Source organism: Bactrocera dorsalis, chromosome 1, assembly GCF_023373825.1.
Source record: "Bactrocera dorsalis isolate Fly_Bdor chromosome 1, ASM2337382v1, whole genome shotgun sequence".
NCBI lineage: Eukaryota > Metazoa > Arthropoda > Insecta > Diptera > Tephritidae > Bactrocera > Bactrocera dorsalis.
The window spans coordinates 30,562,098-30,575,051 of NC_064303.1; the positions used below are offsets into that span (position 1 = coordinate 30,562,098).

A 12,954-nucleotide genomic window follows, 5' to 3' on the forward strand; every position below is an offset into this window, starting at 1 on the left:
ACGCACTTCTCGCTAGATGCCACTGCGTCCTTCTAGAATATTGCGTCTAGAAACCACCAGAACATACTGCTATACGGCGCCAGATGTAGCACTGATTGATTACGTTGGCGCTGCCACGGCTTATATAGCCACGCACTTCTCGCTAGATGCCGATGTGTCCTTCTAGAATATTGCGTCTAGAAACCACCAGAACATACTGCTATACGGCGCCAGATGTAGCTATTGCTTCGACAAGCAAACAGCCGCGGCGCCAGATGTCTACAACAAGACAAATGCTATTCCATATACCTACAGCTATTGTTCATAATAATGGATGCATATAGCAATATAAATACAACTTAATACTACTTTTGTAACACTGCCCTCCACTAAAGCCTAATCGTCCCGATTAGGCACAAATCCTCTTGAACCAAATGGGGCGAGCCTCTCCAAATGTACTACTTTCATTTTACATCGTGCTTTTCCATTCCTTTGTATGCGGTATACCACGTCATTAAGTCGTTTTATCACCATATAGGGTCCTTCCCAGGCTGACTGCAGTTTCGGGGACAAGCCTTTCTTTCGAAGTGGATTGTACAACAGGACCAGATCACCTTCTTCAAAACCTTTTGAATTTGCGGCTTGATCGAACCGGTCCTTCATCTTATTGCTCATCAGATGCGTATGCTGTCTTACCATTAGATGCAATTCATTCATTTCTTCCTTTAAGGCAGAACAATAATCTCCATCATTTCTTACAGCTGTAGGATTCGTTCCAAACTTAAGATCAGCAGGGAGTCGCAGATCAGATCCAAAAATAATCTGTGCTGGCGTGTAACCAGTTGTCTCGTGCTTCGCTGAACGATACGCCAGCAGGAACATCTGGATGCACTTGTCCCAATTCCGTTGATCTTTATCAACGATTTTCCGCAGATGTTCTTCGAGCGTTCGGTTGAATCTCTCCACCATTCCATCTGATTGTGGATGTAACGCTGTCGTCCGTGTCTTGTGGATGCCCAATAATGTACAGACTTCTTGGAAAATGGAAGATTCGAAATTCCTGCCTTGATCTGAGTGTAATTCGACGGGCACTCCGAACCTTGTTATCCAATTTTCTACAAACGCTTCGGCTACTGTCTTCGCTTCCTGGTTTGGTAAGGCATATACTTCTGGCCATTTACTGAAATAGTCCATGACAACCAGTAGATATTTGTTTCCGGCCGTACTGGTTGGGAACGGACCTGCAACATCCATTGCGACTCGTTCAAATGGTGATCCCACGTTGTACTGTTGTAGCCTACCGCGACTTTTGGCTTTAGGACCTTTAGCTGCCATGCACTCTACGCAATTACTTATCCATTCTGCTATGGAATCTCGACAACCGATCCAGTAGAACCGTTGTTTAATCTTCTCTATAGTTTTTGTAATTCCAAGGTGCCCTCCACTAGGTCCATTGTGATATTCTTTCAACACTTTCGGGATCATGGACTTCGGTACTATGATCAGCAAACGAGACTGTTTGCCATCTTCGCTTTCCCAGGTACGATGAAGGTATCCATTAACGAGGTGTATGCTGTTCCATTGGGCCCAATATGCTTTTGCAGTTGGACTCTCGCTACTTATTTGTTCCTTTGGTGGTCGTACCCCATCTTCTTTGGCCATTATCAGCTTTGCAAGATCAGGGTCCTCCAGCTGATTGATTCTGATGCGGTGAGGAGTCCAATCATCTTCAGGTTCTATATTCAGTAATCGCACGTCGATTATACCTTCTTTTCCCTCTGATTTGGAGCAATGTTTACATTCCAGTGGACAAGGGCGACGTGATAATGCATCCGCATTTTTGTGGTGAATCCCCTTTCGATGTTCCGTTTCGAAGTCGTAATTCTGTAATCTTTCGATCCATCGTGCAATTTGGCCTTCCGGATTCTTAAACTGTAATAACCATTTTAATGCTGCATGATCAGTCCTCAGCAAGAATCGTTGTCCATACAAATACTTGTGGAAATGTTTTACACATTCCACCACAGCTAGTAGTTCTTTTCGCGTCACACAGTAGTTTTTCTCTGGTTTCCCGAGCACTCTGCTGTAATACCCAATTACTCTTTCTTGTCCGTCGATGAGCTGAGACAGGACACCTCCAATTCCATAAGCGCTCGCATCTGTATCCAGGATGAATTTCTTTCCAGGTATTGGATAAGCCAACATCGGCGCCGTACAAAGTAGTTCTTTAAGCTGCTCAAACGCTTTTTCTTGTTCCAACTGCCATACAAACGGGCGATTCTTCTTTGTTAAATCATGTAAACTTCTAGCCACGTTCGCAAATCCAGGTACAAAACGGCGGTAATACGTGCATAAGCCAAGGAAGCTGCGGAGTTCATGTATGTTGGTGGGTCGAGGCCAATCTTTGACTGCTTTTATTTTTCCTTCCTCGGTGTGAATCCCCTCAGTTGACACTTTATGTCCGAGATATGTGACCTGCTTCTTCCATAATGAACACTTTTTGGGATTCAAGCGTAATCCGGCTGCTGCTATTCGCTGAAAGACTTCCTCTAGATTTTTCAGATGATCATCAAAACTTTTTCCCATGATGATAATGTCATCAAGATACACCAAACATGTCTTCCAGTTGAGTCCTTTTAACACATGTTCCATCAGTCGCTCGAACGTTGCAGGCGCATTACATAACCCAAATGGCATCACAGAGAATTCCCATAACCCGTCGCCCATACTGAAAGCGGTCTTTTCACGGTCACATTCATCAATCTCGACTTGCCAATATCCACTTTGTAGATCTAATGTAGAAAACCATTTCGCTCCAGACAAGGTGTCTAATGTATCGTCGATTCTTGGTAGAGGATAACTGTCTTTCTTTGTGACATCATTCAACTTCCTATAATCTACGCAGAAACGGGTGCTACCATCTTTCTTTTTAACTAAGACGATAGGTGAGCTCCATGGACTTATTGAAGGTTCGATTACACCGTTTTTGTGCATGTCTTCAATAATTTTGTTAGCATCCTCACGTTTTGCTAGTGGAACCCTACGCGGAGCTTGTCGGATTGGTTTAGCGTCTCCAGTATTTATGCGATGTTTGACAATGCCGGTTCTTCCTGTGTTTCCTTCGTTTGCAAATATGGATGCGTATTTTTCTAATAGTTTTTCTGCTTTTAATTTTTCATTTCCATGCAGTTCGTTCAGCAAATTATTTAGGAGTGTAGGACTTATCTGCTGTGGCTCAATAGTAGGCTTCTGTTGTGACCGTTCGCATCGTGCTATTGCACTTATATTCTGGCACTGTCCAATTACTGCTCCTTTCTTCAGACTTATAGGCGTGTTGAATTCATTCACTACTCTGACCGGAATGGTGGCGTCTTCTCTAGTTTTCACAAGCGTTCTTCCTACCAATATGGGTGTATCTATTTTTGTTGGTTCCACAATCCACAACTCTTCAGTCCCACCTCCTCCATTCACTTTAGCCCATACAATCGCCTCAGATTTTGGTGGAATACTCTGATTATCATCAACAATCACCCTCTTACTTTCAACGTTGGTCACATATCCGGTGTTTATAGGCATCTCCATGTTCTGGCAAAACAGCATTTGCTTGTTTAAATCCAAAGTAACCCCGTGATCAATCATGAAATCTACTCCCATTATAATTTCATCCGTGATTTCTGCTACGATGAAGGTGTGATTAACTTCCAGGGTACCAATCATCACTTCGCAAAACACTTTCCCCGCGACAGCTGCTTCCTCCCCGGTGGCCGTTCGAAGCTTGCAACCGACTAATGGTTCAACCGTTCCTCTTACCACATCCGGTCGGATAATTGAATGTGTGGCACCAGTATCCAAAGTAAGCGTTGACAGTCGTCCATTTACGATGCCGTTGATAGTAAGATTGTTGTCATGGCGACCTATTTGTGATATCGAGATGGCGGGGCAAATAGTTGTGGGAACCAGCTCACGCCCCTTTGAACTGTTCCGTTTTAGTTTAACGACTTGTGAGATGTGGATGCTTCGTCCTCGTTATCTGTTGGTTGTTTCCGTTTTGATGGGTTTACTTTTATATTGCAATTTCGGGCAAAGTGACCCGCTTTTCCACAGTTGAAACATCTGCCTGTTGTATTTACTCGCGGTGCAGCAATTGTCTTCAGAGTCTTCAATATTTCTTCCATCAGCGCCGGTTGTTCCATTTCAACCCTTTGTACCTTTGTGTGCTGGTTTACTTAGTAGGGAAGCTGTTTCCTGTGTGAGGGCGTGCGAAACCGTTTCAGCAAACGTTCTTTTTGGCAATGCATATGTGGCGCGTTTGGTGTCCACATCACGAATTCCATTTATGAAACATTGAATTTTTACCCTCTCAATGTAATCCACAGGTGCATCTGCATTTGCCAAATGAGCCAGTCGTTCTATTTCAGTTGCGAACTCTTGCAATGACTCGTTCATCTTCTGACCCCTATTTTGCAGTTCGATCTGGTATATTTGTTTCCGGTGCTCACTACCATATCGTCTTTCTATCGCACTCATCAATGCCTCGTAGTTGTCCCGTTCACAGTCTGGAATAGTCTGAAGGATTTCTGCCGCAGGTCCTTTCAATGATACAAACAAGGACGCCACTTTGTCCGCTGCATTCCAGTTATTGGCCGTTGCTGTCTTTTCAAACTGAAGTTTGAAAATTTGAAATGGAATACTTCCATCGAATGTGGGTGCCTTCAATCTTGGATTATTTGTTGATGGTGCAGGGCCATGCAGTTGCAGTTCTCGCATACGATTACTCAGTTGAAGAAATTCTGATCTTAAATTTTCTTCTTCATTTTTTATTGTGCTTAATTCGTCTTCAAATTTTGAAAATTTCTCTTGCACTTGTGTATTATTTTCTGTAATCTGTTGTACCAAACGCTTTTCTAACTGCGTATTATTTTCAGTCATTTGTTGTGTAAGGCAAGACTTTAACTGCGATGTATTTTCAGCTATTTGCTGTGCCAGACGATTTTCTGTTTGCACTGCATTTTCTGCCATTTGCTGTGCCAGACGATTTTCTGTTTGCACTGCATTTTCTGCCATTTGCTGTGCCAGACGATTTTCTGTTTGCACTACATTTTCTGCCATTTGCTTAATAGCCACTAACAACGTGTTCATGTCCACACTCGATGATGTTCGTTGTTCTTCTACTTTCTCTTCTACCTTTGTTGAAGTTTCTGGCCCAACAAATTCGAACTCGTCCACATTAATTCCATCCGCTTCCATTGCTTCACGTAATCGTGCCTGCAGATCCGCCTTTTGCCCGCTTATCGGCAAATTACGCTCCTCCAGTTCCTTTTTTAATTGCTGAATTCTCAATTCTCCGAATTTAACCATCTTGAATTTGGATTATTTGACAATCCCACTTCTGACACCAATTGTTACGAATTTACTCTTGCTAGTTTACTTTGTTAGGTTCGTATCTCTGGATTGACAAATAAAATCAACACTGTTTAATTTAATTCAACAACTCTTTATTTCACAACTCGTCTACACTATAGCAGTTTACTCTTAGCACTGATTGATTACGTTGGCGCTGCCACGGCTTATATAGCCACGCACTTCTCGCTAGATGCCACTGCGTCCTTCTAGAATATTGCGTCTAGAAACCACCAGAACATACTGCTATACGGCGCCAGATGTAGCACTGATTGATTACGTTGGCGCTGCCACGGCTTATATAGCCACGCACTTCTCGCTAGATGCCGATGTGTCCTTCTAGAATATTGCGTCTAGAAACCACCAGAACATACTGCTATACGGCGCCAGATGTAGCTATTGCTTCGACAAGCAAACAGCCGCGGCGCCAGATGTCTACAACAAGACAAATGCTATTCCATATACCTACAGCTATTGTTCATAATAATGGATGCATATAGCAATATAAATACAACTTAATACTACTTTTGTAACAATACGTTATAACGTTCAAAGACTTTCGAAATGTTCAATCGCGTACTTTCTCCTAAAAAAAATCACGAAAATCGCCTAATTTTTCATGCGTCACACTGGTATAGCCCCTTAATTTGAATTAACTTGCGCATTTAACCCATGTTAATGCAAATTTGTAATGCACAAGAATTTCGTGTATTTAGCTGAATTTACCAAATTTGAGTAGACAAAACTGTTCAAAAATGGCCGATTTTTTCTTTTTTTTGTTAGATGTCGCTTGAAGAGCAGTTTTATATTGCTAATTAAATTATGTGTAAGTATATTAACAAATACAAATTTTAATACTTTTAGATGGCATCCATTTTTCCAATATTCTTAAGTTTTTCGCACCTCTTTTTAGCATTGCAATCAATTATTGCTTTTAAATTTCATTCTATTGTTACGAATTTACTCTTTGCTAGTTTTACTTTACTAGGTTCGTATCTCTGGATTGACAAATAAAAGCCGTTTAATTCACTTCAACAAAATCTCTTTATTTTACAACTCGTCTACACTATAACAGTTTACTCTTAGCACTGATTGATTACGTTGGCGCTGCCACGGCTTATATAGCCACGCACTTCTCGCTGATGCCGACGTGTCCTTCTAGAATATTGCGTCAGGAAATTTCCTGAACATAATGCTATACGGCGCCAGACGCAGCCGTGGCGCCAGACTCAGCAATTGTTGAAGTAGACAAGCAGACAGTGCGGCGCCAGATGTCTATTGTTTCGACAAGCAAAAAATAAACAACGCACAGCTTGCTATCCATTTTTCCAATAGTCTTAAGCTTTTCGCACCTTGTTTTAGCATTGCAATCAATTATTGCTTTTAATTTCATTCTATTATCTTCGAACGTACTTAATAATAAACGTATTTTTTTGTTAAATAAATATTGATTTTCCCAAAAATACCAAAATTTCTATTAATATTTAATTTTTCTTATTCATTTTTATTTCACTTTTTTTTAATAAATAAACAAATTTCACAATCAGCATCTAAATGCACAAGTCTCCCGTTTGTCACCATAAAATTTCAATGCGTATTAACTTTGCTGGTCTGTCAGGGCTAATATGTAAATTGAGACAAAAATTATTGAAACCCTAAAAAGTTTAGACACTGTGTTAAAACACAAATCCTTTAATACTATTTTGAAATTATATGTATATAGGCAGTTGCTCTTCTTCGGATCCAATATATGTATGGCAACTCTTGGCACATCAATGCGCCATCTGTTGTGAAAAAACTATCTTAGATTACGTTTTGTATAGAAATTCCCGGAAATTATAAAATTTTCCCATAAGTAGCGGTACATCAATGTTCAAATTAAAGTCTAGTGAGTTTCACATTCATATTTAAATTATTATAGTACAATATCTCTTTTTAAATTATGGCCTCAAAAATCTTATTGTATACAATCGATAAAAAAACATTGCAGAAATCACCTGTTTTCGATATAGAAGGTGTAACTATACTTAATTTTCGGCAGATAGTTGAACATGAAGATAGACCAGGACGAACATTGAAATATTTCAAGGCACCAAAATGTTCTAATGCGTATTTTAACTGCACCATTTTTTATTATTGAAACGCCAATTATTGTTATAAGGCATAAGCATATTATTTATATGTCTGTGGTAAAAAAGATAACGCCGACATCTGCACTTGGAAAAATGCATCATGAATTCGCAGATTATTGTGAAACAAGTAAGAGTACAAAACTTTAACCTTTGGTATATAAAATTTACCATATTTTGGTGTTTGATTTTGCAGCGACAAATCCAGCTGATGAAGTTCAAGATAATGAAAAAGGATTTTTTATTTATAGCGCCAAATTTGGAAATTTAGATCTTCTTTATTCTGCTGAAGCCAGCGCTGTTATAAGTGATGAGGAGGTTGAACAGGTGTACGTGTAAACGAAATATGCATTATTTTTTTTTTTTTTAATTTTAATTTTATTTTATTTTTATTTTGAAGTTTTATATATATATTTTAAATTTTTATTTTAATATTTTTGTTTTTTAATTTATATTTTAAAATGTTATTATTTTTTTTTTAATTTGTAGAACCAATATTGTCGAATTGAATAGTTGCTGCTTCATTTCCGTAAATATTATAAGCGAGGGGAAGTTTGCCTATTGGATGAAAACCACTTCAGTATTTAAATGGTGGTGCAAGGCATATCTATCGAATGTAGAAAAATTTTTCATTGGATTTGAAAATGATCATGGCGTTATAAATCAACCGGCGTTATTGCGGGATATAACGGATTTGGAAAAGGTATACAATATAGCAAATGTATATATACAGTTTGTGTCTATAAAAGTACTGCTATTTGTCGTGTTTTTTTTTTATAATTTTGCTGTTGCATTTATTGTTTTGTAAATAGTTTCAATATTTTTATACCCTAAACAGGGTAAGTTTGCCACGAAGTTTGTAAAATCCATAATGAAATGTCAGAGACCCTACAAAATGTATACATACATACATATTTGATGATAAGCATCATGAGCAGAGTTGATTTATGCATGTACGTCTGTACGTATATACGCGAACGAGTTCTTAATCTTCAAGACATCGATAAGAAATTTTTCACACGTCTTTTTCTCGACGAATCTGCTCCCCAACTATGTTGACGGCATCAAACAATACGCCTACCAGACTTCGGACGCAACTAAATTTTGATAAGCACTGACCGCCATTTATAGTCGAGCCATCAACGCCTTCACCGACTCACTCTCAGTGAATGGCGTACTTGAAGTCAAACCACCACCCATTGCAGACGAAGAGCTCCAGTTGGCGCGAAAAACGATAGTGATCCTTGCGCAGCTTCGTTTTGGATACTGTAGCAGGTTAAACTCCTACTTATCCAAGATAGACCCTGACATACCTAATATATGTACATATGTCCTGGGTGCAATGATTCTCTGTTTGACACTTTCCACCTCTTTGCGTACCCTACTAACCGTACTTATCTGACACACCGCTGATCCGACCCCGTTGAAACAACACTTTCTTCGGCCTCCCGTTAGATGACGTCGACGTCAACTTATCTAATCCTTACTATCCTAACGGGGAATATCAACCCGTTACAACAACAACCGATCAAACTCAGGTTCTTATATGAAAACTTTTTTTTATTGATTAAACATTCTTCATAAAATTCGGCATACATTATTGTCCAAAACAGCGGTACAACCTCGGAAACAAATTGTTGAGATCGGAGCACTAGTTTTGTACATGGATTATAAAAAAACGACAAATATCAGCTCTTGTATGCTCTAGAAGTATATGTAATGATATATAAACAACAAATGCACTTACTATACACTTTCAATAGGAACAACGTAGGCGCATCCATATATCCAAAGCATTTTTGAATAAGTTTCTAAATTTAGTTGTGGATACTACAGAAAATTATGATAGCCCTGACACAATTATTAAATACAGTTTTGATGAGCAGAGTAACATAGAGTGCAGCGTCCATAGCACCGACGAGTTCCCTATGTTTAGCGCTGATTTTACTGCCTACATGCGCGAACAAACTGATTAAATTTCGTTCATATTTGTTGTGGAAGCTTCTCAGCATGGTGGATATAATTATCTAGTAGGAGCTTGCATGTTTCTACTTTTTTCAATAAACTTTGAATTTCGAACTATAAAAATTAATTTTTTTTTAACACTGCCTGTAAATCTCGTGTACATATGTATTAATAACAAAACTTGTAACAACTTCACACTACAACACAAGCGCATAGAAAGACACAAATAAACATTGCCCGCTAAAACAACAACACATATATACATATTTTCATTTTTTCGCTAATTGTTTGGTTTCAATAAACTTTGTTTATTACAAACTTTTCATTGTTTAACACAGAAGTTTGCAGGAAAACTCAATTTTACACTTTATATTTGACTAAAATTTAACTTTGCCAGCAATTATTTGTATTTATCGATCGATCTCGCCAAACACCACATCGAGTGTACCGATAATCGCCACAATATCAGCCAACATATGTTGTTTGCCGATTTTGTCTAAGGCCGCCAAATGTGCAAAGCCAGGCGCCTTAATTTTGCAACGATAAGGACGACTTGAGCCATCCGACACCAAGTAGACGCCGAATTCACCCTTTGGTGCTTCAATTGCTGTATATGTAGCGCCTGGCGGTACTTGGTAACCTTGAGTGAAGAGTTTGAAGTGATGAATGAGTGCCTCCATTGAGTTCTTCATTTCGGCACGTGAAGGTGGTGTTATTTTAGCATCATCGGTCTTAATTTCACCAGCTGGCATTTGATTCAAACACTGATCGATAATTCTCAACGATTGACGCATTTCCTCAACACGACACAAATAACGATCGTAACAATCACCCTTGGTGCCAATTGGTACATCGAAGTCAACTAGATCGTATGCATCGTACGGTTGCTGTTTACGTAAATCCCATTTAATACCCGAACCGCGCAGCATAACGCCACTGAAGCCATAATTTAAAGCATCTTCGGCCGAAACAATACCAATATCAGCAGTACGTTGTACCCAAATACGGTTGGTGGTGAGCACATCTTCTACTTCATCTAAACGTTCGGAAAATTTGGATGCAAACTCGTAAATATCATCCATTAGGCCGAGTGGTATATCCTATATGGGTAATTATTAAGAATGATATTACCATTATAAGATAATATGCCACAAAGTATATACCAGTGATACTCCACCGGGACGTATATAGGCGGCGTGCATGCGTGCGCCGGATACGCGCTCATAGAATTCCATCATCTTCTCACGTTCCTCGAAAAGCCAGAAGAAAGGTGTTAGCGCGCCCACATCCAAAGCGTGTGTACCGACGGCCATAATATGATTGAGGATACGTGTAATTTCAGCGAAAAGTGCTATGATTAAATGCCAATAATATGAATACAAATTTTCGTCGCAACTATTTATGCTATAACCTACTGCGAATATATTTGGCGCGTATTGGCACTTCAATGTTTAACAGTTTCTCTATGGCTAAGGAATAGCACTGCTCGTTGCACATCATCGATACGTAATCAAGACGGTCGAAGTATGGTAATGCCTGCGTGTAGGTTTTGTATTCAATCAACTTTTCGGTACCACGATGCAACAAACCAATATGGGGATCAGCACGCATTACGGTCTGCAATAAGTACATTTTCAATAAGAGATTTATGCAAAAATTACATATATATAGATAATCATACCTCACCATCCAGTTCCAAAACTAAACGTAACACACCGTGAGCTGCTGGATGCTGCGGTCCAAAATTAATTGTCAAATTACGTACGGACTTTTCCACAGGCATAATTTTACCTAAATAAACGTAGGGAATCAAATCAAAAAATTTAATAATAAACATATATCCAAGTGTTCGAGATACTAACTATTCCATGGCGGTAGCTTCATTAGGGCTGTGGATTCATCTGGATACATGACAGGGCCACTGAATTGTTTCATGAATTCTGGATCTGGATACCATTTTGCTGCGCCGCGGGTTTGCTGCTTGTCACTATTCGATACAACGAAAATTATTATTTTAAATTAAATTACTGCATAAAAAAGTACATATGTAGATGAAATTATAGTTTGTATGGCAAAAATTTGTATTTGCCATTATACCACACAATTTTTATATTAAATAGTAAATACAAATGTATACCGCAAATACTTTCTACTACATACAATCATATGCCTTCTCGTTGTCTACACTTTTTCATTGATTATGTAAGCTCTTTATTGTTTTTTTAGCCAGTTTTTAACGCAGGTATTGTTATCGCGCAATTCTATCACATTAATGGGAGCATATAGAAAACTTAGTACATTAGGTGCATTCTCTGCTCACCTGCTCAAAGTGGATCCAACTGCAGCAATAGCTTGGGGTCGCAACATTTGTAATCCGGCAGTGGCGGATCGCTTGATCATAACATTCATAGCTGACATAGCCATCATTGCACAGTTATTCGCTTAGTTCGTTTTGTATTAATAGTGCCAATACGCTAATCGTTATTAACTTATCCACGGTAGAATTGAACCTACCCGCGTGTAAAAGAAAAACGAAAAATCCTAATGAAAATTAGCTAGAACAGCAGGGGCACGTAATGAAAAGCCCCAACAACAAATTTTATGAAATGTCAAATCCGACAATCCACAGCTGTCAGTTAGCTCGGTGAATGATGGACAGCACTTTAGTGTCAGTGATGTGTGTTTGAGAACAGAAATCAGTAGGGAAGTTCTCTTGCTCTTGCAAAATCCTTGCCGGTACACGTATTGTACGAATTTTAAATTTTCCAATTGGTGCAACGACAAAACAATAGGGGTATTCTCTTGCTCTTGCAAAACCCGGTGCACGGTGCAAGAATTGCAGAATTACAACGGCACAACAACAAACACACGCAGAAAATTATTTGCAAGGGCTGTAAAATATGTCAGACCAAAACCCATGTATATTTGCGTGCAATGTCACGCAAAAATAAAATTGCAACTCTGTTGTAGTTGCCATTTTACATAAAGACATATTACGTCGTTAAATTGTTGAGAAAGGTAAATTTTAATTAGATTTTATAATTTCTCTTTAAATTATAAAGATTTGTTACAGTTTTTTGTGTTAAAAATGTAAGCAGAAATTGCGCCAATTCACAACCGTCATGCATAGTAGTCATTCACTATAAATTGACTGAATGAGGTGTTCATATATCACTAGATTCTGCAATGGGTGCTCTCATGGCTTTGCATATTTCGGCATAGGGTTTTGCATTTTGTGTCATCGTGCAAGCTTACAAGAGCAAGATAATCTACTCACTGATTTTTTACAACAATATTTTTTATACAAATGCATATTACCAAATTTGTGGAATAAACGCATTTCTATTAGAATTACAAGAACTGGCGCATTTCCACACATTTATAAATATTTAGTAAATATTCAAAACAGCGGCTTTTCGGAAAATATGATCCAATTTTTTGTAAAATATCTTAGAATATGTGTTTTTAAATGTACTTAAAT

At 38.6% G+C, this 12,954-nt stretch overlaps 2 protein-coding genes across 2 annotated transcripts; one reads left to right on the forward strand and one right to left on the reverse strand.

Annotated features, from left to right (window-relative positions):
• Nucleotides 1-7,482: 7,482 nt before the first annotated feature.
• LOC105233141 (uncharacterized) lies at nucleotides 7,483-9,484 on the forward strand. Its single transcript, XM_049456647.1, has 4 exons — nucleotides 7,483-7,638; nucleotides 7,705-7,837; nucleotides 7,998-8,211; nucleotides 9,272-9,484. Exons 1-4 carry the CDS (start codon nucleotides 7,485-7,487, stop codon nucleotides 9,482-9,484), a joined length of 714 nt encoding a protein of 237 aa, XP_049312604.1. The 5' UTR covers nucleotides 7,483-7,484.
• A 249-nt stretch (nucleotides 9,485-9,733) lies between these two features.
• On the reverse strand, nucleotides 9,734-12,080 carry LOC105233130 (NADH-ubiquinone oxidoreductase 49 kDa subunit). The gene is made up of 6 exons (XM_011215103.4): nucleotides 11,794-12,080; nucleotides 11,336-11,460; nucleotides 11,155-11,264; nucleotides 10,889-11,090; nucleotides 10,637-10,824; nucleotides 9,734-10,573 (listed from the first exon to the last, which is right to left on the reverse strand). Exons 1-6 carry the CDS (start codon nucleotides 11,898-11,900, stop codon nucleotides 9,884-9,886), a joined length of 1,422 nt encoding a protein of 473 aa, XP_011213405.1. The 5' UTR covers nucleotides 11,901-12,080; the 3' UTR covers nucleotides 9,734-9,883.
• Nucleotides 12,081-12,954: the final 874 nt, after the last annotated feature.